At 43.9% G+C, this 27,251-nt stretch overlaps 2 protein-coding genes across 6 annotated transcripts; one reads left to right on the forward strand and one right to left on the reverse strand.

Moving 5' to 3' along the window:
* The first annotated feature begins 233 nt into the window (after positions 1 to 233).
* Positions 234 to 4,698, forward strand: igflr1 (IGF-like family receptor 1). Of its 3 annotated transcripts, none has more exons than XM_040166320.2 (9): positions 234 to 268; positions 2,160 to 2,235; positions 2,345 to 2,451; positions 2,529 to 2,721; positions 2,817 to 2,841; positions 3,205 to 3,310; positions 3,400 to 3,477; positions 3,662 to 3,769; positions 4,030 to 4,698. In XM_040166320.2, exons 3-9 carry the CDS (start codon positions 2,367 to 2,369, stop codon positions 4,353 to 4,355), a joined length of 921 nt encoding a protein of 306 aa, XP_040022254.2. In that variant the 5' UTR covers positions 234 to 268; positions 2,160 to 2,235; positions 2,345 to 2,366; the 3' UTR covers positions 4,356 to 4,698. The 3 variants fall into 3 exon arrangements, with proteins under 3 accessions (XP_040022254.2, XP_077951359.1, XP_077951358.1); XM_078095233.1 differs by having other exon boundaries at positions 235 to 268; positions 3,220 to 3,310; XM_078095232.1 differs by lacking the exon at positions 2,160 to 2,235 and having other exon boundaries at positions 238 to 268.
* Positions 4,627 to 26,640, reverse strand: kmt2bb (lysine (K)-specific methyltransferase 2Bb). 3 transcript variants are annotated; one of them, XM_078095183.1, is made up of 36 exons: positions 26,233 to 26,640; positions 24,687 to 24,765; positions 20,991 to 24,506; positions 20,721 to 20,899; positions 20,441 to 20,572; positions 20,036 to 20,222; positions 19,421 to 19,652; positions 19,268 to 19,335; positions 18,917 to 19,168; positions 18,617 to 18,732; positions 18,119 to 18,244; positions 17,650 to 17,763; positions 17,418 to 17,564; positions 17,224 to 17,316; positions 17,005 to 17,122; positions 16,788 to 16,901; positions 16,397 to 16,581; positions 16,167 to 16,268; positions 15,844 to 15,954; positions 15,617 to 15,693; positions 14,980 to 15,203; positions 14,798 to 14,901; positions 14,553 to 14,690; positions 14,236 to 14,394; positions 14,022 to 14,139; positions 13,844 to 13,922; positions 13,584 to 13,744; positions 13,343 to 13,495; positions 10,311 to 13,257; positions 9,903 to 10,003; positions 9,643 to 9,780; positions 9,150 to 9,402; positions 8,876 to 8,983; positions 8,661 to 8,744; positions 7,353 to 7,482; positions 4,627 to 7,249 (listed from the first exon to the last, which is right to left on the reverse strand). In XM_078095183.1, exons 1-36 carry the CDS (start codon positions 26,536 to 26,538, stop codon positions 6,974 to 6,976), a joined length of 11,427 nt encoding a protein of 3,808 aa, XP_077951309.1. In that variant the 5' UTR covers positions 26,539 to 26,640; the 3' UTR covers positions 4,627 to 6,973. The 3 variants fall into 3 exon arrangements, with proteins under 3 accessions (XP_077951309.1, XP_077951308.1, XP_040022275.2); XM_078095182.1 differs by having other exon boundaries at positions 20,450 to 20,572; positions 26,209 to 26,602; XM_040166341.2 differs by having other exon boundaries at positions 26,209 to 26,602.
* Between the last annotated feature and the right edge of the window lie 611 nt (positions 26,641 to 27,251).

The raw sequence follows: 27,251 nt of genomic DNA on the forward strand, positions 1-27,251 counted from the left end.
ACTCAAATTAAATTTGTAATTCAAAGCACATAAACTGAGAATAAGTTAGTTGTTAGTTTTGCTTATAAAAATATATTTTTGGCTGCAAAACAAAAACTTTTGCTCACTAAAAAAAAAGTTTTGGTCTCGGAACAAAGACTGCGATACGAGTTTGTAGTGGGCGGGGCTTATTGAATGAACCAGGGGTTTCTATTGGTGGATCGACTGGGGCTCCGTGTCTGCTTCCACCATTAAACACTGACGTGAGACTGTCACGAGCGACACGGAGGTAAGTTGACTTATTTTAAATGCAGCAGCACTGTCATTCTTTTCATGTTGTTAGCGTCGCGGAGTCTTTCATTAAAGAACGACATGGAGGGCTGCTGTGTTGACATGTATGGTGCCAAATCCAGGTCAAAGGTTTTGTTTATTTTAAAAACAAATGTGAACCTGAAAGTTTAAGTTTTGGTCATTGAACATTGTAAAATACAATAATGTGCACCAAAAGCATTTTCCTGTTAATAGTTTTGACTCTGAATAAGATTTTTTTTTTCATTCTTCACCTGTATCTAGTTTTTTATTTTCACTGTATTATAATTTTCGCTTGCAGATTTTATATTTTCAGATTCAAATCTTATATTCAGTTTCGGTATTTTCGCGTTCAGATCTTTTCATTTTTTACATTCAGACTTTTGACCCTGATGTGCCGTAGGGGGCGGGGCATCACCTAGGGGGCGGGGGACGTGTAATCATGAGTGACGGCTTGACAAATAAAGGCTGACGACAGATTCGGACATCCCGGTCCAAAGGCTCGTCAGCGAACACCTCTCTGTAACCGCAGCGATGTGGACAACCAGCTGCAGCCCATGTGAAGCATCCTCTTAGCAACACGTACTGGTCTGCGAGCTGGACGAGTCACGTGCATCTCAACGTGCAGCCGCCCGTGAGACGAGTCCGCGCGGGCCGTCTGCAGAGCGACATCACCATGGTTACAGAGACGCGTCCGTGCGTTCAGCAACGCTTCGCTGACGGGCCATTGAACCAGGAAGTCCGAACCGAGGCGCCTCCATCGCACGGATGCGCCGCTGCGTTCACGCTTGTTTGTGTGAAGTGCGTGACTTCGGAGATTCACGTGTGGTTGATGGCTCATTCTGAGATGGTTAATTGGTTTTATTCTGCGATTCATGGCAAGTAGGATCCAAAATCAGCGGGCGTCAGTGGTTTTACATCCAATCTTAAATATAGTGAAAATAAAGGGTTGATTCTTGCAGTAGTAGCCGGTGGAAGGTTCCTTTTTCAACTGCGGTCAACGCAGCAGACGCTTGAATTCCTGTGTATGCTGACGATTACGGCATTAAACACGTAACCGGAATAAGTGCTATTTAAATAGAACATTCCGGAGAATGATAGAAGTATGTGTGTAAAGGACCTCTGAGTACTCCTGTACAATAAATTAAATGTTCCAAAGTAAAACCCCCCATATTTCCATGTTCAAAAACACAATTTCTCTATATTTGAACTGCAATAAAAACACATTTCTCAATAATTCCGGGCAATGACCAATGTACTAGTGTTAAGGACCTTCCTGACTACTAGCAGGCTGAATATCATGTATTTTTACTGTACAGGTTTGGAGATTTCTTCAGAGTAAAAGCCCTATAATTGCAAGTTCAAAAAGACAATTTCTCCATATTTGAACTGCAATAAAAAACATTTCTCAACTATAGGGCTTTTACTTTGAAGGAATCTACAAAAACAGTGGATAATTATTATGAACATTTTAATGTTAATATCGCCTCTCTTTAAACCTTACGTTACAACATGCCACATTTATCAACAAATTGGCGTTTTCTGGCACGTTGATGTTTCATCCACTTTTTAGCCGGTTGAAAAGACGTTGAAATAAGGTCTTAGACGTTCAGACCTCATTTCAACCATATTTCAACGTTAAAAGTACGTATTGTGCTCACTGGGCAGGGCCAAAAGTCTGAATGGGAAAAAAAGGTTTGAAAAAGAACAAATCATTTATTTTCAGTTTGATTTTCGTTTGCAACAGTTTTTTTTGTTTGCATAAGACAGACACAAATCCACCTTCATAGAATGCTGCAGGAAAAGCCTGCTGCCCTATTCCTTCTATAATCTTTCTTGTGCTATCTGCGCCACGCTATGTGACGCGCCAGGCGCGCACTGCAGCGGAGCCTGGCTGGCATCGATTCGACAACAAGCGCCTTGCTGGATCTCCGGCTGGCTTTGCACGTAATGCCGTTTTTTTGTTGAACTCACTCACATTTCTTGCGAGGGTGGAAGTAGGAGGCGCCATTTGTCGGAACATTTAGTCACAAATTTTTTTGGGTCTCGAGCGCAGAGGAACAGTGGCACACTCGACAATGGGACATTCCGAAAAATGCCGCGATCTGGACACCTTCTGGGATCAGAGTACTTCAACATGTAAGGAGTGTTCTCGAGCGGCAGGTGAGTGGTTTGCTATTGCTGTATATCCCGTCCTATTTGATTCAATTGTTTTATATTGTTGATGTGTACCAATACAGGACGTGAAATAACCCCCAACTGCGGATTTGATGACTGGGGTGGGCGTCACGAGGTGCCCTCGAGAGTGTGCAAAAAGGGCACTTTTAACGACGGCAGCAGCGCACATTGCAAACCTTGCGCGCAGTGCCCGCCCGGGTTCATCTACGCGCACCAGTGCAACACAACTTCTGACACCAAGTGCGAAGCCTCGGGGTGAGGCAGTACTTTCATTATCATCTGCCATATCTCCAAACAAAAAAAATACAAATAAATATAACATAATGAAATATGTTTCTTAATGTCTTCAGAAGAGGAACCGGACATCCTGTCATAGTGAGTTTTCCATGACTTCATGGTGTAAATCATCTAGTCAGCCTTGGTTTACAAGGCGAGGTTTGTGATGATACAACATTTTTGATAAATTTTTTTTTATTAACGTTTCAATTCATATCATTCATTATATATATATATATATATATATATATATATATATATATATATATATATATATATACCTAGCATCCTTTTAATTTGCTCACAGTTGATCTAAAAAAAAGAAACGTCAATTAGCCTGCATTTTATTCTTTTTTTTTTTTTTACATTATTGTGTTGCTTGAAAAACAATACGACAGCAGATACATTTCCCTCAACCACGGACAGCTTTACGCATCAGATGAAACTGGATTTGGTGTTTAGTCTGGGTCATTTCAGATTCACACAGAGCGTGGATTCACCTTAAAACCTCATCCTGCAACTACACCCCCTCCCCTCTACACAGAGGCAGCTGGTGCAGGAACAATAAGTGAGTTACTCCATTACGGACCAAAAACGCTTTTCTTCACAGTGGAACTTTTACCTGATCCTTTTTTTTTCTTCTTCCTGTTTTCGCAGCTGCACTTGCATTTGCCATCGTCATCACCATCACGCTTGGTGTAATATGTGCTTGTCTAATGTGGAGGCGGAAGAGAGGTTTGCAAATACGTTTAGGTGTTAGTTTGACGATTTGCAAAAACGGGGAAAAGAAAGCCCTACATGACTGTGGGATACTGAGAATGCTGCACAAAAAGTGTTTTATCATTATCCCGCAACGTAATCACACTGAGCCGGTTCTGGAGTTGAGCAGACGTGTCTCTCATGCTGGGGTTCATCACAGGTCGTCGGCACGCGGTGTTGGGTTTTCACAGAAGATCATCGCACATCAACTCTGGGTTCTCTCCCCTCTCTGCTCCACCTCTCGACAATGATTCGAGACACATTTTGAGTGAGTGGAATTGACACTGCTATTGCTGAATCAACTGTGTAAACAGTCATTTTACATAGACATCGTTAAGATCCGGGGGTATCAGTAATGTTAGTTGCATTAACTTCAATTCTTGTTCCTGCATCGTGAGCGGTTGCAACAGCTTAACGATGGAAAGTAATAACTGTAGTCTTTTATTTTTAAACAATCATAACACTGGGCTCAAATAGCACAAAATTGGCAAAAGAACGAGTTTAACAGCTGGAACTTTTCTTCTGTAGGTCCCGACATCCTGTCGGCGCCTCTACAGACGGTGCTGGACAACCTGGATGTTCTGGAAGAGCTCGTCATTTTGTTGGATCCCGAAAACCAAGGAGTAAAGAACACCAAGCATCTGGCGTCTCATTGTTCCTTCCCCGCCACCTGGATTACTTACATCTACTCAATGAAGGACAGTAAGAGCCCCTTAAAAGCCGTGTTGGAGGGCGTCAACAGCAAGCACCCCGACTGGACGGTGGGGCACCTGGCCGAGCGGCTCAAACTCATGGAGCGCAACGACGCCATCGCTGTTCTCAGCAAGCTGGGAGAGCGTGTGATGGAAGCGTAACGGACATTTTACCCTGTTTTTGTTTTTTTGTTTTCCAAAAGCCTGGCAGACTTTTGCATTTTTCAGATAATTTCTTTGAGACTCATTATGGGGAGTTTGGGCTCTAAGGTCTTCAATTGGGACATTTCTTTGTGATTTCCTCAATTTCTTGCTTTAGTGGGCAACATTTATTTTTGTTCAAGTTCCTGCATTAGTGAACGAATTGCGCTCATTTGTCTGCATCTCAAGTGCTCTTGTGTTTTTACAGGAAAGGCATAATAGAAAAGGGGAATTTGTTCAAACATCTTAACATCTTTATTAAGCAAATAACATTATAAATAAAAAAGTGCATAGAAAAATTAAACAGGTTTAGAAATATGTATACAAATATTTACAAACCCAGGGTTTATTTTTACATGGTAACAAAGACGTAAATTTAAAGGTCACATATTTTCTCATTTGTATGTCTTTTACACTTACTTTAAAATAACCCTACTATATATTTATATATATATATATATTTATATATATGTGTGTGTATATATAACATACAGCTTTCTTAACAGAATCTGGGAGAGATGGTCATGATAACTTCAGGTTTTGACTAGTGCTTTCATCCTTCATTGCAAACACACTCGCACGCACACAAAATGACACAAACAGACATGCGCGCACACTAACTCACCAGCTCTGCAGGACATTAAAACCGAGCTTCTCTAAAATTATCATCCTCTTTTTGCATCAGTATTCCCAAACATCTGTGTTACCAGCTGAGGTAGAATCTTTGCAAGGAGTTGGGAGTGACTCTGCTCTCGTAGCCAGCTAGGTGATTGACACATGCAAGAACGAAAGGTCATTAAGATCAAGACAAAAACGTGTTGGAAAGTTACTCAAAGTTCAGTGAGAAAAGGTAAGAAAAGTGTGTGTATGTGTGTGGGGTGAGGGGGGGGACGGGAGGGTCATGGCTTTGGGGAAGCAAACTGCTCACTTTACTGGCGTGGCTGATTATAATATGGTCAGTAATCTATTGTAACGAAAAAAGAAAAAAAAATTAAAACGATTCTTTAAAAAAATACCTGCTTTAGATCAATTTCTGTCATCAAGGCATGAATGCACAACACAACTGCCCCAAAAAAAAATTCAAGTAAATTAGTGAAACAAAGGACCTCAGTTGTAAACAGAAGAAAAGAAAAAGGATACAAATGGGGGAGATGTCCTTATAGACTCGACCGTCACCGTTTTTACAAAGCACAACCTTTTACCATTAAAAATATAACTCAAAACATGAATAAATATAACTACCAATTTGAACAGTGTGTGAATTAGATTAGTCTCGCAGCGGCACTAAACATCAACTAAGAACAACAATTGAACATCATTTCAAACAGGAGCCCAGTGCATTTTCTCGGCTCCGTTTCAGACTGAATGTGTTCCTGCAACACCTCAAAAGTCTGTGCGCCACATTCTCAGCGAGAGCTAAATATACACTCAGTGGCGATGCTTTAAACCAGTGCTCTCCCTGATTAATAAACTGTAGATGAAAATAATTTGTACGTTTGATGGTTGTTTGTGTGCAACTGTCGGCAGCAACGTCTTATTGCAATAGGTGATGAGCATCTGGCATGACAGTAGTAAAATATATATTTTAAAAAGTGATATTCACCACAACTCTTCACTTTTGGCTTGGGTAGTGTTTGCTACATAGTCTGTACATCGAGAGAGAAAAACACACCTTAAAGACAAGTTCCTGTCTTTATAAATATGACACTGTCACCAATTGAAACCGTTACATAGCTAACTATTTTGAAATCAGCAAGGGAGAAAGACAAATAGCACACCAATGATTCAAAGTGTGAAACTGACGACACTTTACGTACTCTGATTATTGGATTAATGGTCTCAGCGGGGTGAATAAACAGATAAACAATTCCTGAAGTGAGGGACACTTTTGTCCAACTAAAGAAGTTAAAGAACGTCCCAAGCTTAGCACCATGGTTGTTTTGTTATTTCGAAAAAATAAAATAAAATCTAAAACTAAAAATATTACCATCGTGAAAAGTGTTAAATGTGAGATAAAACACACAAATAAAAGTTTGCGTAAATGTATGGCTCAAGAACTGACCTCACTACGGCATGAATGGGGCAAAGATTGCATCACTACAGAATGGAGAGAACGTGATTAAGTGTAATGGAGAAGGACGGACAGACGGAAAACCCCCCCCACTCCCCACCCAAAATGAATAAAACATAGAGGGAGTCTCAAAACCTCGCAACAGGTTTTGAGCAATGACTAACAGATAAGGCTTAACGTGTGTTTTAAAGAAATTATCTGGGTGTCATCCATACAGATCGAGGAACCCCAAACAATTCTAACATCAGGTTTGAATATCATGAACAAGAAAATCACATTTACTGCTGTTGTGATGCTGCTGTGTGAGCGGCCTGATGTGAACTGTGCTCGTCCTCCGCCTCCTTCTAACACCCACAAAAATGTCCAAATGTCACTTCTGGCCTGCCAAATATATACCTCTCCGGCCTCTTAGTGGCTCCTTGCCATTCCTTGCAGACAGCCTGCCGCCTCCCTGAACCCAATGCCCCTTAATTTAAGGCTTACTAGTAGACGGGATCCTCCCAGCTTCTCAGTTGAGGAAGCGCCGACATCGCCGGGCCCCGCAGTTGCAGTTGAGCTTGCTGCTGGCGTCTTCGATGGGGAACTTGTAGTCGTACGTGAGCTCCTCCCCCCTGTAAATCTTCCGAAGTGCAAAGATGACGATATGCTTCCGGCCTTCCACGTTGATCACCCGCGAGTAGCAGTTAGGCTCACATGAATGGTTGATGAATCTGGCCGCGTTGCCGTGCATGGTGGCGTCCACCACGTCAAAGTCGTCAATGCGGAACATGTAACAGCCGATGCCCTGCGAAGGCAAACATAAAAACTCTAACCTTTCCATATCACGACCCCCGGTAACCGTTGACTACGTTGCAACAGAAGCGATCAAAGAAATAGACCCGACGAACCTTGCCATCGTAGTACTTCTCCCTTTTGTCAGTGAGCACCGAGCGAATGACGATGCCCGCATATTCGATAACCATCTCCCCCGCTTCGATGTTCCTCTTGCAAAAGAGACCACGGCCGTGGATAGCAGACCTGCATCGGACGCACAGGTGGAAGACAAGGTCGTTTGCTGCTACGCCAACAGTGGTGACATGTCACATGGTACTGAGCGTTAGTGTGTCAATCAAAATGCAGACTAACCTAATTTCTAGAGTCTGACTTATCACAAATAATGGCAAATAAAAAAAAAATGTACAAAATAGGCTCAAATATGATTTATTTATACGCTTGAAATGAAAAATGAAGACTTACAGTGATACAGTGATACATTTAATTAGTTCTATACAGTAAAACGTATTTTAGTTTATATTGTCCAATACTTTTTGTTTTGTTTTTGTTTATCACACAACTGCTGCATTTCCCATTAGTCTGAGCTGTAATTTGTGTTTGTGCCTATAAGCAAAAATTGATAGCTCAACTGTGATAAGGGTTATGGAAAATAGTCTACTAAACATCAACCTTTTTTTGATTTTCTACAGGTCCACGTTTCCATAATAACTTAGAACCACTGGATTGAAGGAAAGCCAAAGATAAACAGCGTGTTGCGGAGTCTCTGGTTTGTTTTTCTTTTTTAGTGGGTGTTCTATTTCCGTTCTTTGTGCATTCCCAGAAAGCCTCAGCAGACCAGCATCTGTGCAGCAGCTGTTGCCGAGGTCAACATTACAGCCGAGCAATTGTTTGCTCATAATGCTCCATTAAACATGGAAATAACATAAAAGTCTGACACCCTCACCAACTTTTACTCTTTCAAATTCTTGATAATCCCAGAAAGGATTTGGCCAGACTCTGTGAACCGTATCATCTTTACTTTTGTTGTTGTATTATTTGATGTAAATCCAGATTTTGATTAAAACTATGAACATTTTTATAAGTTTCGTATTTTATGTGGCTCCAGACACAATTGATGGCGTGGCATGTTATGGTGTTTCTTCTATTTACTCAATACATTTATAATATGTCATTTGCATAATACAAACTGGCAACGTTATTGTTCCTCGGTTCTAAAAATGTGATATTAATGTATATTTCAAGTATTTTGACAGGCATTATTGTATGATTTATAAGTTATATTTTATTTTAACACGTTGGTTTGAATTTACTCCAAACATTGTAAATGACTTCTTCTTTGAGTCACTTTGGGTCCTATAAGTTAATAATGCAAAAAGTGCATTGGATTTTTGATTATTTTGGAAATGTAGTGCAGTGCTGACCTGTACACGCCGACCGCCTCCTTGGATGTTCTTTCCAGATGTCTGAAGCGCATGGCCATAGGCAACTCCAAGCTGGTAGCCCGTCTGAGAAGGAGCAGAAAATCATTAAATTGGCTGACTGGTCTTAACAAATAGGAAACAAAAGACCACCTCCATATGGTTTCCATTTGAGTTAAATTGCAAACTCTTGTCCAACTAAATTGACAAAGCCTGACCTTGTGGACTTCAAAAGAACCTCATCTTCCTCATCGTCATAAGGCCCAGTGTCAGGAAGCTGTCTGTGCTGAGAAGCCAGGAAGTTAAACATGTCAAACGTCGACTTCCTGTTGAGACAAGAGAAAACAACAAGAGGTTGAGATGAATGCAGACTTGCTCAAAACTAAATCACAAAAAGTCAAACACTTTAAGACATCACACTTGTTTTATTCTTTATAGTGCGACATCCTTCCATGTTCATTTTTCACCTACACTTAGAATTGGTGTACCTACCTGAGATACAGCTCAGAGCGAGCACAGCCACTGGGGTTGACAGGGAGCTCGTCCTCCTGCGTGAACTGTTTGAAGAATCGGAAGGCATGGCGCTGGCAGTGGTGGGCTCCTTGCAGTTGCTCCAGCAAGAATACCACTGCATCACGGACCAGACCCAGCATGTGGGCGCCGGTGAGCCTCTGAAAGGTCAGAGGTCTCAACCTCGCGATAGCTCGCGCCTCCTGCACCCCATCGATCACTGCTTTCCATGCCACTGAGAAGAGTTTAGAATTAGGCGTCATGAAGTCAGTTCAATGGGTTTACAGATTAGGGGAAGGGAGGGGGGGGACGCATCTGTGTGTGCCCATCAGGGCGGAACTGTGCCATATGCAGAGAGCGCTAGGGAATTGTAAACTTGCTGACTGGAGAATTCTCCCATTGTTTATTTTGAGAACATGCTTGATTATTCAAAAGACATTTGAGTGACGTATCGGTCACATAACATCAGCCTTACCCTCAATGCTGTCTGCTTCTGCACTGAAACCGTCGTCACTGGTTATCTCGAATGTTAAGTGTGGCTGGTCCCGGTTAGTTGGAAACTCCTCATCCTCGTCAGACGCTGGTGGTTCGTCATCTGAGGTGGAAGCGGCCCCTAAAAATTACAATTGATGCAGTCAGTGTTATTCAGGAACTTGTGGTTCCTGACCTCAGCAGTCTTAAATGGCTGCCCAGAAATCTCTACACCAAGCAGTTAAAATGCAGTATTATCAGTACCAGAGTATTTCTTCCAGTCAGTCAGTGTGCTGTGTCCCACAGGTTCCCATATTTGCGGTTGGCCATGTTCACCCTGAGACATGTAGTCCCACGGCTCCGATCTGCGAGAAATGAGAACCATTATTTACAAATATAAACACCTGGTGTTGTTTACGGTTTCCAAACCCACAACTGGAACCCTGCAGTGGTTAAGTAAATCTAAACAGCAAATAAATGAGGCTATATCAATTTTCCAATGTTGCATCTAAAAAAGGAAAGAAAGCTGCATTTCAAAACAAGCGCAATTGATCCATTAGCTCATCCAAACGCTTTCATAAGAGATTCGAACGATTATGCAAAAAAAACAACAACAAAAAAACATTCGCTGGTTGGTGGTAACCGTCTTCAAAAAAGGTGACAAAATCTTACCCTGAGCTTTCAGAATCACTTAAATGCTCCTCCTTTAACCGGTCCAGGTCCAGCACTTCTTTCACTGTGGGGGTCTTGATGCGGACCCCTGAAGCTCTGCTGGAGAGGCTCGGAAAGAGCGGCCTGCGCTGCTCCTCGTCCTCACTGGGGGGCTCTGGTTTCAGGAAGTCTACTTTAGACTTCTTTGTGACAATGCGGTCTGAAAGCGAAGACACTCTCTTCATGCGGACGTGCGTGCGAGGTCGGCATGCCGGAGCTGCCGCTGCCGTCGGTGTTAATGGTGGAGAACGAGACAACGCTGGAGCCTCCGGTTCAATTAATAGGCCAGGTGGTAAAACCAGCGAGGAAGGGCTTAGTGTGCGGAGCCCAGTCCATTTCGGCGTGTAATTACTCGCCATTGCTTGATTGATGATGGCCTGGGCACTTTCAGCAGGAGTCATGGGATGATTCTCAGTGGGCAGACCGGGTTGAGGAGCTGACACCTTAGATGACTTGGACTTCTTGGAAACACCAGAATCCTTCTTTTTCTTTGCCTTTTTCAACTCCACAGCGGATTCCTGCTTCGGTGTTTTCGCACTCTTTTTTGGCTTCTTGACATCAACCGAGGTCGCTGCAACGTTGCTGTTGTGAGTGAGCAGCTGCGCAATTGTGGTTGGACTCTGAACCGAGGGTGGAGTGGCCGCCGTGGCAGGTGGAGTCATATTACCGGCGGCTGCTAGCGTCGCAGACAGCGCGTTGCTTTGCAAGAGGCTGGCGATCTGAGTGACACAGTTGTACGAAGAGGAGCTGGGAGAGGGAAGCTGAAAAGTGTTGCTTTCAGGGTTCTTCACAAAGATCTGCCCGAGGCGGTTCACCAGCAGGACATGTGGTGTTGGGTCTACATTGGGACCGCCCACCTCCTTCACAGTGAGAATAGCATGTCCAGGTAAAGCCTGGGGAACCACCGGCTGCTGAGGTTCTAGAGCTGGCCTGGATGTGGAGAAGTTGATGGAGATCGTGTGACCCGACGCCGCATCCTTCTGCATAGACGAAGAGCTGTAACCGTTTAGGATGAGCGGGGCCGCGGCGGTCTGGACTGACGTCGGAGCGGTTGAGCATTGGCTTGAAAGCACAGAGAGAGACGCCATCGACGCAGAGGAGGAAACAATGGTGACGGCTGTCGAGCACATGGGCTGTGTGGAGTAGATGGGCAGGGAGAACGTTCCACAGGTTCCTGGTGGGGGACCAGCGCCTGGCAGAGCCGATAGCGCCGGGTCGTTTTGAGGGGTGGCGTTTAGCAGCGTTCGTGTCACGTCAACAACTGGGCCGAGGGGGGTTAGTTTAGCAGACGAGTGGCCCGTGGAAGGGAAGGTTAACTCTTGGGAGGATGTTACTGGCTGAAGTGTAATGTTTGTTAGAGGTTTACTGAAACCCGGTAAACTGGAAAAAATCTGCAGAGAGTCGAGGAGGCCTTGAGAGGGGTTGTGTACATCTGTAGACATCACAGGGGAAGGCTGAAGCTCAAGCAAGGCGTCCTGACTCTTATCGGCAGAATCTGCGGATGATGGCAGCATCGTGTTTGCTGCCAGGTGGTTCACAAACACGGTGGATTGGCTGCTGTTCGTCTCGCAGCTCAGGGGTTTTCCAGCTTCATATTGTTGGGTCTCCAGCAGTGTGCCTTCTAGCATCTCCGCTGAATGCAGACGAGATTCACATCTCTCAAGAACAAAAGAGGTTCCAGATGTAAATCCTGAACCGCAACCATGGAATAAATCCTCTGAATTGAGTGGGGGGGATTTTGGTGGATCTTGATAGGAATCATAGGTTTGACTTTTGTTGGCCACCGACATGGTGACTGCTGAGGAATCTGTGCGCTGCTCATTGGATGATGCTTTGGGGCCCAGACTCTGGACACCCTGTGTGCTGTTTGTAGTGTTCGATTCAGGGGTATTTTTTAGGAGTTGGGCTTGTATCGGAGCTTTACTACCATCCTGAACCTTCTGGGCAACCTCGGTGGTGGCTACACTTGCATCACTCTCTGTACCGTCGTCGACACCATCTAGCTGAGCCATAGAACGGGTGGAAGGGGAGGAGGGAGATTTGGAATGATCCTTTGATGCGGGACAGCTGACTATCGTCCGCGAGAAGTCAAAGTAGTGCTCCATATCATCATCGGAAGACGTGTTGCTTAAGTCGTCCCTGGCCGAAGCTGCAGACCGCGGCAGGTTGGCAACTAGAGTCTTCCTCTTGTGTACCTCTTGGGCTCTTTCCCAAAACTCCTCCCGATCGTCACCGCCCACCAGTATTTGTCCCCCACAGTTCATCGCCACGCCTTCGTTCAGGAGGGTCTCTTCAATCTCCAGCTCCGTCCTCATCTCTTGAGCCAGACTCACGTTGGAATCCTTGAGGAAAGAACTGTAGGGAAATTCCTCCACTTCCTTCCGTTGTTCTACTTCCCCCTGTGGCGATGTGCCGTTTGCTGGAGAGACATCTTCAGGTTCTGGGGACGCAAGAAAGTTGTGCGGCACCTCGACTGAATCTGGCTGGTTCAGATCAAACGACAAGCGATTTCTGGGTAGATGTGGTATCGTCGGGGAGAAAGATAGACTTGGCGAGGGAAAGCTCGCTGCGCTGTCCTGCCAGGGCGACTGAGGGAAGAGAGATGACGTACAATGGGTCATCGTATTCCCAGGGCATCGGACCGAGGAGGCGTTTCTACCGGCGACTGAGCGGGACGATGGGGAATTTATCAGGTTGTCTGGAGCGCCGAGTGGGAGAAGCGGGGAAGTGGGAACGGAAGACTTTCCGGCACGCAGAGTAACTGGTCCGGTCAGAGGACCCAGAGGAGGGGGGGGCATGTGACTGTGAAGGCCTGTTGGTTGAAAGTGCGGGTTGTGGCGAAGAACCCTTTGCGTATCCTCCAGATCACTTATGGTTAATATGTGGTGGGGTTTCAACTGTTTCATTCCTGAGAAGAAAGCAGAAATGAGACGTGCGTTTTTGATTGGATCAACCTATTTGTTGTTTGGTACTGAAAGGAGGTTATTCTTTACCTGGGGATGGAAGAGGCCGAAACATTCCTCCAGTAGGTCTTCGGGGAATCTTTGGCTTTGCTCCATGATCTGACTTGGAGGTGGGTCCTGGGATAAAGGTCTCCTCTGTTGGGGGCTGGGGTTCCGTTATGTCGTTCTCTTGGGCCTCAGAATCTGATTCGTTGGGGAAAAAAAAAAAGTTTATGAAACTGTTACCATGTTTCTAAAAGAACTGCCTTTTTTCTGGTAGAAAAGTACGCACCAGATAGTGGACAGGGACTGTGGACAATTGTATTATTGTCTCCCTGGTCAGGCATCTCCTCTACAGGCTTCTCTGGGACAACTGGACGAACCTCTCGCACTGTACATGTATATCTGCACCGGCGCATTGGATTAACTGTACTCCAGTACCAACGAGAACACCTTAAGAAGGAAGAATATTTAAAAAGGGATTTTCAAGGTATTATGCTACGTCAGATTTGTTTATGTAATACAATTTAAAACGTTCAAAATGCTACTTACTTAAAACCCACAGGAAACAGTATCCCCTTGCTAGCCGAAAGCTCGGTCAGCACACCCAGTTGCTCTATCTGCAAGGAACCTGCACAGTGACATGTGAATACCAATTAGTTAAAGAACGGTTAGAATACACAGATGTCAAGAAGTGAACCGGAAACCGGGCTAAAAGATGGGCGCTTACCAATAATCACGTTGATTAATTCTGGTTCCAGTCCAGTCAAGAATTTTCTGCGGGGGCTGATCCCCTCGAAGTCCACATACACCCTGCGGTTGACTTCAAATTCCTGACCAGTAACCATCTACAAAACGAAGGCAAATTAGTGATAATACAAGCAATAATCAAGAATCAAAACCTTTAAACCGATGCAGTCGGAGACTGGAAGGACAGAACTTACCTTGCCACTGATGAGATGTCGGTGTTTGTAGCAATAGACCTTTTTATCCTCCTGGAACACGCAGTGACGGGAGCGGGCACACATGAAGTGATAGTTGCTTTGACAAGATGTCAGACAACAGCCGACTGTGGCGCCCGTCTGGTTGCAGCGTTCACACCGCTAAGATGGATGGAAGAAAAAGGAACAGCAATCAATATCAATATATATACATAAATTAATATTTGTTTAGTGTCACATTTTTGGAATTCTGTAACATCAATATCTATTAACAACTGGAAATATTGTATATTGATTCATTTGGTGAATTAACAACCAACCATCAAGCGGCCCCTTGTGGTAGCACTGTGCACGTGTAGCAGCGAGCCATTGTCCTCTTCAAACACCTCAGCTGACCACAAACAGCAGTTGACATGCGCCCACTCATTCTGGCCCAAGTACAGCAAACGGCCCGCGTCCTATTGAGAACAAAAAACAGCAGCCCTTGAGTGAGAAAAACATCTGCAATGTACAGTATTAACAACGCACTATTTACTTTGATCTCCATGTTTAATGCATTACTTACGTTAGGTTTGAGGTCTCCATATTTTTGGCACAAAGAGCACTGTCTCTCATCATCCTTGGTCCATCCAGTGTCCAAATCAGCTTTTGAAAGGAGTCCCCTTTTCCCTAGATAATTGGCAAAAGCTTTTAAGGCAAAATCCTAAAACAAATTCTATACACAAACCTCCATATTGACCTTCTTACCTTTGAATTTAAGCCTGACAGCCTTGCTGCTTTTGAAGTAGTTCTGGCTGATTGGCTCCCCAGACAACGGAGAAACTGCTTCTTCCTCCTTTACAATCAAGCTTTGTCTATCCTCGGCCTGCAGGAGCCCCAGCGGAGCCCGAGATGAGAGGTCCTCCCTCTCCTGAAACTGGGCGTAGACGTGCTCCGTTGTGGGAGGATGAACAGCGTGGGAAAGCATGCCCCTATTTAAGAAGGAATTCAACAGTTCAAAAGGCAATACATATATCTTCTTATGTCATAAGAAATAAACAACAGAGCAGTGCTGGTAACTTATATAACTAACATATCTGTAGATAGATATACATCTATATAGCTCCCTATAGATATGTATACACACACATATAGATCATACCTGAAAACTCATAAGGGGTAAAAAAAAAAAAAGGTCGACCCCCCCCCCCCAAAAAAACCTATCTACACAATTCATGTGGATGACATATTTTAATTACAAAAAGGAGAATTTCAACAAGTTTGGAGGCATGATAAGTATAGAACTATAGATGTTTGACAAGAAGTACTCTTAAAACATCATAAAACCTATTATAATAATCATTTTTACTCCCTTTAAACCCAGTAAATGAAAACTATTACTCACATGGGTAATTCTTTGGTACAAGAGTTCCACACCTTTGGGTCTTGGCTGTTGAACCAATTAAATACTTCTTCGAGGAGCTAAAGACAAAAACCATATCCGTTATTCGTACAGGTTATCGTAGCAGCATCTTTGATGCTAATACATAGAATTCCATGTTTCACACTTATATTTCAAAATAACAAATATGTTGACAAAATATTCAAAGTAATCTTTTGGTCATACAGCACCTTTAAGTAGTAAGAGCGTGCCAGGGCAGTAGGCCTCTGCTCTTCTGGAAGATCCTCCTCGTGCTCAAGCCTCTTTCGCACAACCTGAACCACATCTTCATGGAACATTTTCTATAAAACAAACAAAAAAAAAAAGTTGTTATTAACTGCAAAAAATATATATATTTTCTGCATCTGATTCCAAGCATATGGACATTTTAGGGTTTTGTTGCCTGAAAAGTAGATCTCAATTCTTACCTCAAATCAAAATCCAATTAGGATCAAATAAATTTTCACTAAAGTACTGCAGATTTGAAACACTGAATAAGAGGTTGTGTACCCACCAAAGTGGTATAAAGGCCTTTGTCAAACTTCTTGCCAACGGCTCGGAGATCACACGCTGGCTGTCCCTCTAAAGCACTGCCAGGATCAACCAACTTCTCACACTGCAGGACAAACAAAAGCCACTTTGACACACTGGATTCAGTACAGCATCGTTACAAAACACATCATGCGACTGTCTAATTGTCATGTCATAGTGGATCCGTAAAAGAATAAACGCCCAGTCTCTTACCTGTGAGCAGGCAACAAGGTGCTGGGTAAGGGTGGAGGAGAGCAGGCAAGCCAGCACCTTCTCCACCCCCGACCTGAGCTCAATATAGAGCAGCTCTCTCCAAGCGCTGGGCTGGGTCACACTGCACGGCCGGCACGAATACACCACACTCTCTGGCAAGCTGGACAGGATTTCATACAGCTCATCTGAAAGGATTTGACAGGATGGATGCAGTGCAGGTTTAGCGAAATGCATTTCAAACTAAAACACCTCCAGCTTTTTTTCTTCAACACATCGCTACCAAAGTTTCACACGGTAGTTTTTAGTTCGTCCATGTTTAATGAGAATAGCTTGGATGCCATCTCGACGGGTACCGTCATGCTCTGTCTAAGACATAAAGAGTAAAAATCACCTGTCAGATCCTCACACTTGGCGTGTACCCAGTGGTTACAGGTGCCACACTGCATCATTTGACTGTCATAGTCATTGTCTTCATAGCACTTGAAGCAGATTGGACAGTAGTTACCTTATGAGACAGAGAGACATATAGGAGAGATTAGACTCAACATCAATTAGTAATGTTGGGAGATGATGTTGGTGGACGGAGCATTCATCGATTCTCTCCTCACCCAATTCGTTGAGCTTTGAACAGTCTGGACAGAGTCCTTTGTCGTGGTTCCAGTCGGTGTCCCAACTCTTCCCTGGTGTGACGCCACAACTTTTACACCTGATGCATGTCATACAAACCTGTAGGGATAGCAGCACATTTAGGAGGAGCCATCAATGAATTCTAACATGCTTATACTGAACATAGAGGACTGTGATTTCTGAAGAAATATAAAACCTACCCAAGCTTTCCTTTTCTTGTTTTGTTTTGGATAGTTGGGTCCCAGACAGGAAGTATGAAAGCAGTTCTGGCATCGTTCACACTCCAACAATGGCTGAGGGAGGAGACATGGTAATGTCAGGCTTCCTGACTGAGCCACATTAACACCAAGATGGACAGTAAAGCAGTAAAACATGTTAAGATGACAGGCAGTACCTTTGAGGGCTTGTTTTTCCTGCCGCACACGTGGCAAAACTTGCAGCGACGACAGCACCAGTTTTCCTTGTTCTCTTCAGAGGGACGGTCCGCTGGATCGAGGCAAAACTCGTGGAAGGGCTCACAGCATACTTGGCAATACAGCATCTGCGATAAGAATAATAAAAAAACATTCCTGAATTTTGAATTTAACACATTCTATGAAAATAAAGCAAATATGTGGAGCAGTTACCTCATGTTGCCCTTTACTGGCACAAAGGAAGCAGACAGATGGAGGCGTGGGCGGTGCAGAGGTCAATATACTTAAACCCCCCATATTCCAGGCATTTTCCAAAGTACAGTCCTCCTGGAAAAAAACCCCCACATTTAACAATTGGGACAAGAACATAATAGCAGAATAATATGTTAATTATTCTGCTATTTACATGACACTGTTTCTGTGTTGTGACTATACGTTTTAAGTTCTGGTGTGAGGGGGGGGCAACAAGGGTTAAAATGTTGTTCTCAGGTCAAAATGTGCCACTGAATAAATCGGTATGAAAATAACTAAAAAAAACTCTTCTCACAGGGACAGAAATATTAATGTACGCTGACAAAACAAATGTTTAACCCCGGGCATGATAAATAGCTCTAAGGCACACACAAATTAACTGAGCATTTCTAGGAGGGTTTCAATACGCTTTGAATGGTAAGGGACTTACCTTGAAGTCAACCCTGATTTTATGAGAAGGCTTAGAAGATTCAGTGTCTCTCTGCTCGAAGCCATGGGCGAGCGCCGCCAGGACACTGGGGGGAGTCTGCTCCAAAGGACCCTGAGATGAGAGACCCTGAGAGACAACCACAACATGAATGTGGGCCAGAATGGAAGCAAAGGGCATACTCGCCTTTCACTACGTGTGTCATTTAATTTGCTTGTTTCAGTGTACAGTGGATTAGAGCAGTGTGACTGCTGTGTTATGTTCATGCCTTAATTAGCTGGAATGGTAGTTAACAACATTGTGTCCTTGACAAAATATGCTACAGCACAATGATGGATTGGTTTGTTTGTTTGGATGTGGGATTTAAATGAATTCCATTTGCATGAGACTGTGTGAAAGTGTGTTGTTGGGCTGCAGCCAGAGAACAAATCAAACAGCCACAAATTCAAATGGTGTTGTCCAACCAGGGCAATGACATCACAGCAACACAGAATCACGCACCTTCTCGGGTTTACGAGGAGGAGGTCGAGGAGGTGGTACACGGTGAGAGCTGGACTTTCGATGTCGGACTTCTTCATCTGAAATGTCACCAAGGAACCCATCCAGTGACACAAAGTCTTTAGAAGGCACAAAAAACAAACAAAAAAAAATCAATTAGCTTTGCACATCAGAAGGCTTCTTACTCACAGTAGTGAAAAAAACATTTGGGTTTAAGAAATACTTCAAACCTATTTTATGTAAGAAGATATAACCGATCATAAATGAAGCGGCATGTTGTCTTGTTTCTGAATGTTTATTTACCTTGATTAAAACGGGACCCGGTGCCTCTTCTCCTGCCCGGCGAGGCGAAGCTCGAGGCGGCTTTGTCATCCAGATCTGAGTCATAGTCCACCAGATCAAAGTAGACGCGGGGCTTCACAACGCGCTTGGGCTGCTTCCTCACTGACGGACTGTGGCCGTCACCTTGGAGACCAAATGGTGAATCCGCACCACCCTCGTTCCCTTCATCATTGCTCGAGTGACCGAATGAGGATCGCCGTCGTTTAGAGGCACCTTTGAAAAGAAAAACAGAGGCGGCCTGTTGGTGACTCGCTCAGTGCAATGGAAGAATAGCGGCAACGTTGAATCGTGCACGCTGAAGGGGGAAATTACCTTTCGGTGCAGTTCTTCCACTTAGCCGGCGTGCTTTTCTCTCCTCAATTTGATCACATCTCTTATACCTTGTAGAGAGGAGAAGATTTTCCAATTCTTTGTCAAAACACTGTAATAGGAGTACAACTAAGAATGAAATATAGGTCAACTTACACACAACACTGTCGCTTGGTATTGGGACCACCGAACTTGGGTTTGTCCAGGCAGTTCATGCACTCGCCACAGTCGTCTTCGTGGTTGCAGCCTTTGCATACGCCACACCTCCGAGAGCGATACCCAAATGGTCCGAGTCCTTTCCTCTTTGAAAAATGCGACGGCTTCTTGGCCTTGATGAACTTTGGATCTGACATTTCAGGGCTGTCTGATTCAGAGGGAGAACCAATATCTGCCACAATAGACATCCATCCATTAGTCAGGTCTTTGCAGAAGGTTCTTAAATCATTTTGCACAATCAAGCAGAATCACAACAGCTTATCATGTATATGAGAATCTATAGGAATACGGTTTCAAAAATAATAAGTATAATAGAATTTCATTAAATAATGAATTCTATCAATTTAGAAATGTAAACATGACGTGGCTTGAAAAGGGGATTTGTTTATCATAAAACATTCAGTTGCAGTGAATCTATTTGCTAAAAGAAATTAAATGTATTTGCTACTCCCTCCTTTGGCAGAACTAAAATCCAATACCAGTGCTAGACCCATTAAATCCAAAGCAGATGTCTTATGAAAGTCAATCAAAATAGGTCCGTCATCTTACACCCACCTTTAGTGATGTCCGAAGGGGAAATGCCGGATCTTTCATGCAAAGGCAAGGCGCTGAGTCTTGGAATGTCATCTGGTACGAGGGCCCGAGGCTGCCCCAGCACCACGGAGGCAGCACGGCACACATGCTTGATACGTGGACCTCCTGCTCTACGGAACTCCTGGCACAGCGGGGACAGGAGCTGCGCCTGGAAAAATAAATAAATATACAAATTAGAGGGGAGAAGCATAATAATTTACATAAATTGTTTTAAAATAATTAAAATAATCACTGATAGATTTCAGTCAAGCATGCTGAACAGGGCACTTTAATTAGCAAGCTAAATTAGACACAAACAAGAATTGTAGCTGGATCGATATCTGCCACTGGTCTATTGATTTTTGTTTTTTTGTTTTTTACACTTACTTGTCCTACTTGTCCTTGAGACGGCTCAGTCTTGACTGGGATATTAGCATTGAGCTGAACCCTCTGCTTCCTCCTTTGTCTTTTGGAGTTCACATCTCGAGATCTGGCACCAATCGAGCCGCAGCTCAACAGCTACGGGATTATCCAGAGAAAACAAGTCATCCATAAATGCTTCAGAAAACTCAAAAAGAAAAAGAAAATATACTCATGTATACCATGTCCTATTACATAGATGTTATCCAATTATTAACCATTCATGAATGTACGGCGATTAATGTACCCCAGATGACTTTAGCTGTTTCTGCTGGTCAATCTTCATGAGCTGGACCTTGGCTTTCCGAAGAAGATTGAACATTCGTTTATTTGCCCCAGTGAGGCGCGCTCTTTGTGAAGCTCCCTTCTCCACAGATCCAAAATAGCCTTCACATGCAGCTGACTTCTGTTCTGGTTGCAGCTCTCCTGTAGAAATAAAGCAATGAACGGTCCATTGTAAGTAATAAATGACATCTCATTTCAAACAATTGAATGCTTTTTGAATAAGGCTGCTTACCGAAGTGAATTTGCCCGGGGTCTTTCCCCCCTGGACCCCCCTTTTCACCTTGCTGAAATGCAAGAGACTTGGAGTTCAAAGTCCGAACACACACAGAGACTTTTCTCACGACTCCAGGAGAGTCAAGGTCTTCTATCTTGAGCTTGGATTTGTCCTTCCCTGCGTTTGTATTCCGCTGCCTGAGGCTGATGCTCATGGCCTCGTCGTCGAGTCCCTCTGCTAAGTCAACAGGTGGCTGAAGGGGTTTACTCACAGGATCGGTCTCAGCTGGGATTCTGCTTTTGGGAAGTCCTGTGTGTGCCTTCCTGAGCCTTTGAAAAATCCTGAGCTTAGCTGCTTGTTTATTAAACTTCAGGAAACTTTTCTTCTTCGGGACATCCAGCAGGTCAGTGGATGCTTCTGTGGGCTTTTCGAGGGCTGTGGATAAATACAGATCCTCACACTTGTCCTCTGACGTTTTGTCCAGTGTGTACAAGTCCTCGCTGGACTCTCGTGGCACGTGCCACTCGAAAGTAGAGTTCTTCAGCATAGACGACTTATTCTCAATCCTGCCACTTATTCGGTCAGAAAACAGGCTTTCGGCTAGATCAATGTCATCATCGAGGTCCTGAGATGAAAACAGATCCATATCCAACTGCGCTTCACTCAGTATATCTTCCTCGTCGATGGGCAGGATAGGGGATATCGCTCTGCCCATCCCATCGTCTCGCCGCTTTGCTGGACGCATTTGCAGGCCAAATTGGAAACCCTTTTTTGGAGAGTTTCTTCGAGGCAAGACCGACATTCCGGCGTCATCCATAAACCTTTGTGGGGTCTTTATCACCCGTGAGGATCTGGCACTCACAACGGGCATAATGAAGTGCTTGATGTTTTTCACAAACTTTGATTTACTGGGTTGGGAATCAACAACATCCGCTTGTCTCCTGTCGACTAAAGTGTCCGTTTCTTCCTGCTTCAAGCTATCATTAAGCCCCATTTCCATCAGCTGAGAGATTATTTTGCACGGTGGTTTCAGTCTTTTGGATTCCATTACGTGAAGGCCAGAGGGTCTTTTTTTGTGTTTTTTATGAACTCCAACAAGTTTAGTGCTGGGAGTTGGTGATGCAGCTTCCACGGGGGCGGAAATGTCAACGTCCCCCTCAAACATGTTCTGACTTTCAGAAAGTTTAAGTGGAGCAAACTTTCCGTCTCTGCTCCTGAACCTGTGTTTCGGACGCGGCCCAATCACATTTTTACGCTTCTTATTTCCTTTTTTGTGGGATTTTTTTTGAAGGCACAGCGGTTTTGGATCAATTATTTGACTTCCGGCCACCACAGAATGCTGACTATCTATCAGCTGAATCTCGGTTTCCTCCTTTACAGATGACAACATCTGCTTTTCTTCCACTGACACGGTGTCCTGCTGCAGCTCAAGCTGGGTACACTCTTTAGCTTCCGACTGACTTACTTCTGACACCACAACGGACTCTGTGATAGTAGCTTCAACAGTAGCCACCTCGGCGGGGACTGCAGTTTCAGCTGAGACGACGGCCGTCGTGCTTTGAGCGGATCTCTTTTTTCCCGTTTTTATAGTTCTACATCGTCTTGGTTTGGAAGGCACAGGCACCGGTTTGGCCTCTTCGATCTGTGGTTCTACCTCATTCTCCTTCTCTTCTGGAGTGACTTCAACTGGCGGAGCCAGAGGTGGGGGCTCGTCAGCCACGTTTGAGGAGTCCTTTTTATGAACTTCAGCAGAGTTCAAACTAGTCACCAGCGAGGGGTCCTCGGGCAAATCCGGCGAGCCTTTTGTAGGAAGACCAAGGGGACTGGACTCGTCAGTTGAAGCCTGAAGAGCATCCTCAACGCGCTCCGGCGGCCGATCTTTATCCTGTGAACTTGTTCTGAGCCTTCGTTTCTGTGTGGTCACTGGTTTATGAGCGGCCGACTTCGTTGGTGGTGAATCAAAGCTTGGTGTCCTCCGCCGCAGTCTCCTAGTTGGTGTGACCGCGTCATCCAGACATGCCGGCTCGTCCTCGTGCACTTCACTTGGATCTTTGATAACATCCTCGACATTTTCCGACACGGGGCTAACTTGCTGAATCAAAAAGGACGGCTTTGAGCTTTTATGTTTCCCAGGAGAGGAGACCTTTTTGATCTGAAGGGGTGGAACTTTCACGCAATCCGTTTTAGTAATTTCTTGTGGCGTTGTTTCATTTACCTGTTCCACTTCATCTTCCACTTGTAAGTCAGACTTTTCCTCAAACACATCGACCTTTATTTGGGAACTCGTCTCATTACTGTCCACACTTGCACTCTCTTGTGGTGCTGGGTTATCCAGTTTAGATTGCTTATCCAACACCTTTAAACTCTTGTTGATATTGGTGTCACAGAACGTGGACTGATCCACTTCCCGTACAGTCTTCTCTGTTATTTTGACAGTGCTTTCAGCACCCTGTGTTGGACTTTCTCCTTTCACTGATGATAAAGCCCAGACAAATTTTTTTCTCTGCCTTTTCTTTCGAGTCAAATTCTTCCCACTGGCCTGTGCCTCAAATTTGGGGTTTCTGATCTTCATCAACTTTAGACTTGGTACCCGCATTTCCTCGTTCTTCGGAGACAGACACTCCTTGGATTTTGCAGAGAAAGGATCCGTCTCTGTGGATGATGTACCATGGTTTTCAGGAACCGTAGCATCCTTATTTAGCCTCTTGCTTTGCCTCCGTCCGTCACCTCTGACTTGTGGTTTGGTCTCCACTTTTTGAGAAACTTCTGGCTTTGATTCCACCAGAATGCCAGCACTGTAGCTCAGACTTTCTGGTTCAGCTGCGCTGTCTAGAATTTTTTTAGTTAGTGGGATTGTGACTCTATTGCTCCTACGAACTACTTGTTGATTAACCTCAGAACTCATATCCGTCGCAATGTCCGTATGCTTTAATTTCTTTGCGTTGGTTTTGGGCTGCACGGCGCCGCTCTCCTTTACAGTGTCAAACTGATCAGGTGATTTTCTCTCTTTTGATGTTCGATCATCAGCCACATCTTGACAGACAGTGTCTGTTTTCTTTGTAGCTGATCTCCCACGCCTTCTTGCGGGTTCAGTCCCCCCTCCCTTATCTTCGGTGCCGTGTTTATCCTCTTGTGGTTCCGTTTTTAATTTGACGTGAGCACTAGAAATCTGGTCGCCCTGAATGTCCTCAGCTTTAGGCGGATCCTGGATTCCCTTTATCTTCACCTTCTTTGGAGATTTTTTATGAGGCTCCTTTACGGCTTTCTTTTTTTTTTTGGCCACCAACTTTATAGTAATCCTTGGTGCTGCTGATGCGGCTCCGCTTTTAGTGGACTGTCGGTCCATAGTGTTTTTTCCTTTCAAACCTTTCCTGCAGTCTTTGGCAGGCTCTGCTTCAGGAGATAAGCAGAGTGTTTTCTCCAAAGAATTTACATCCTTCACAGAATCAGGTGGGGTAATATCTGCCTCCACTGCTGGCATTTGAAGCGGGAGCTTTTCACTTTGTTGTTTAGATTTTGTGTTGACAGCATCACCTAGACAAAAAAATATTTAAAAAATAGATATTATTTTGTATAGCTCCTCTAGTGAATTCTAAACTGGCAATAGCAAGAACCTTCATTAGAAGTTAGTGTTGTTAATAATTACAACTATAGATTTATTGTCATTACTGTACTTTTGTTTTCTATATATATATATATATATTTTTTTTTTACCTTTAGAAGGGTTTTTCCGCAACAAAACTGGTCCTTTGGAGCGTTTTCTCTCAGCTTCAAACCCTCTGAAATCATCTCCCTTGAAAAAGTAAAAAAAAGCATTATTAACACTAAAATGCATCCAAACCAATAGCTAACACATTGGGTAAAATATTTTAGCTAGGAGCATTCATTTAGAAATTTAGAGCATAGTATTCATTGAATCTACTGCACTTTAGATGGAGGAAAACTGAACGTGAATTGAATCAATGACTTGTGAAGAATGGATTTATGTCAAATGTAATAACAATTGTATAAATGCAATAAACATGTGTTTATCTTAGCGTACTGGACCAAAGGGCATTTCAAATAGTTAAATACAAATTATATGAATGTGTGATTTCCTTTTTCCATGTTCAACTCAATTGAATGTTTACATATTAAACATAAATAGGGTTGTAATAAATGTGTTGGAATGGTTGCGGTACTCAATCACCATGTTTATTTAAAACTTGCAAGGCCACAACTACAAGCTTATTATGACCCACATTTAAGCAGTAAGCAAACACCTACACTACCCACAAAAAACTACGTGTAGGTCTACAATTCCCACCCTGCAGGTACTGTGACGTTACATCTCCAACGGTTGCAGGTATAACCACAAACTCTCACAGAGCGACTCTAGTAAATCAAAATAAGACATGAACTATCGACGTTTCGTGCTTAATTGCGGGGACGTTCACTTCTACCAGGGGTACAAATGGCTATTTCACACTTATGCACTGATTGCCATTTAAACCTGTCGCATTTGGTAACATTCGCTAACAGTTAGCCGTCCCTTCATCTAGGAAGCATTTAACTCAGAACTACTCCTCTACAGAGACGCTAGACAGCATTAAAATGGATTAATGTCACTGTTCACATCACAGCAAACACAAACTTAAGCAAAGTAGCAAGGTCCTTGACAAATTGTGAGTTTGTTCATTTAAAGTAGTAACGTTGACGATTCTCCCCGCCACTGGAAATGGTAGCAAAGCTGAGCCGTTCACGCTAGCCGTTAGCCGCTGGGCAGCGCTAGCCTTCCCGTTCTTTGTGTTCGCTACTATTAGCTACATGCTAACGCTGTGGCCCTCTCGCTATAGGGCCACAGCGTTGGGGTGAAATAACTGCGATTCCTGTTTACAAACTGTCGTACTCACGCTCTGGCTTTAACATATACGCACATATACGTGTTTTACGTGTAACTATTTAACCACAAATTAGAAGAGTTAGGAAAAAGTCCTACTGTATATTATCTGCTTCTTAGCTTAAGCGGTATTTTGTGTTCCGGCTGTTCATTAAATGTCACGGAAATCTACACTATGCTAACATTCGTTAGCATGTAATGTTAGCTTACCAAGCTAAGGGTAGCGTTAGCCTAGCGAAAGGATGTTGACATATCTACAGGGTATGCTTTTAACCAGTCACATTGCAGTATACAGCACTCATACTCACACATCTAACAATCACACAAAATATGAGAAGATGAAATAAAGATACTAACTCCTGGGTCGGTTTGGGACCTCACCTCTTCACTCCCACTAGAGCTGTATCCAGCCTGGCCAAGGGTATGGTGGCTCGCCTCTATTCCAAGTAAGCGTAAGTGAGACGGGTCTTCGTTTAACGACAGCACCAGGTTTGCGGGCCTGGGCCCTCCGTTAGTCACATCATCGCCGTCTGAGCCCGATCGTCCCAGTTGCCACCGTTTCTCTGATCGCAAACGACTGCGTGACGACCACGGCCGACCGGGGAAACGACCTCTGGCCGTAGCGGTTCCACCTGGGCCTCCTACGGCAGCCGCGGTTGCTGATCCGCATCCCGCTGCCGCCATCATTGCTTCAACAACAACACACACAGTCGGCTAGCAGTTCGACGAGAGACAAGAGGGAAGGCGCGAGATGGGAGGGGGCGGAGGGGGCGGAGGGGGGGGTGGGGGGGGGAGCCGCAAAGCTGCAAGGGAAAGTGAGTTTAGGGTGAGGCTCCAATTGGATGGGGGAGATCGTTCTCCCTCTTGAGGTGATAGTATGTAAAACGTCCATACATAAATGCGCACTTTGTATTATGTAACTATGGCCCTTCATTAAATTGATTACGTTGCATATTGTATTACTAGTGTCTTTTTTTATACATTATATTATAGCCTGCCGTTTATTGATTAATATGCATTGTGTATTAGGACAAAAAGTGGAAGTAGAAGGAAAAGAAATATCAATGAAATAAATGATTGACTTTTATACTGTATATTTTTATATATTGTACATACATGTTTTTGCTGCTTGTATAAGATCTTAACATACAGTTTACAGCAGATTACATTAGCCAAGATCTTTATTAAATAGAGTAACCTTATGCATGCTAGAGTACTGAAAATCAAGCAAAATACATTATGAATTGTAATTCAAAGATGTTGGCAGATGTTCATTCTTCTCAGAACCAGTACCGCGTCTCGATTTGGACCTCTTTATTGCCAAGTTCATATTTGATGACACTTTTGATGAGAAGAGAACAACTGTAGGGGAACAACATAATCCAAATTCAAAACCATTA

The sequence above is a fragment of the Gasterosteus aculeatus genome, chromosome 20 (assembly GCF_964276395.1).
Source record: "Gasterosteus aculeatus chromosome 20, fGasAcu3.hap1.1, whole genome shotgun sequence".
NCBI lineage: Eukaryota > Metazoa > Chordata > Actinopteri > Perciformes > Gasterosteidae > Gasterosteus > Gasterosteus aculeatus.

Coding starts and splice junctions, on each gene's coding strand:
- igflr1 (XM_040166320.2), top strand. CDS start 2,367: ATGGGACATTCCGAAAAATGCCGCGATCTGGACACCTTCTGGGATCAG. Junction 2,722..2,816: donor ACCAAGTGCGAAGCCTCGGG/GTGAGGCAGTAC, acceptor TAATGTCTTCAG/AAGAGGAACCGGACATCCTG. Junction 3,770..4,029: donor TGATTCGAGACACATTTTGA/GTGAGTGGAATT, acceptor TTTCTTCTGTAG/GTCCCGACATCCTGTCGGCG.
- kmt2bb (XM_040166341.2), bottom strand. CDS start 26,538: ATGATGGCGGCAGCGGGATGCGGATCAGCAACCGCGGCTGCCGTAGGA. Junction 24,766..26,208: donor GGTCCCAAACCGACCCAGGA/GTTAGTATCTTT, acceptor TACTTTTTCAAG/GGAGATGATTTCAGAGGGTT. Junction 9,781..9,902: donor TGACTGGAAGAAATACTCTG/GTACTGATAATA, acceptor TGTAATTTTTAG/GGGCCGCTTCCACCTCAGAT.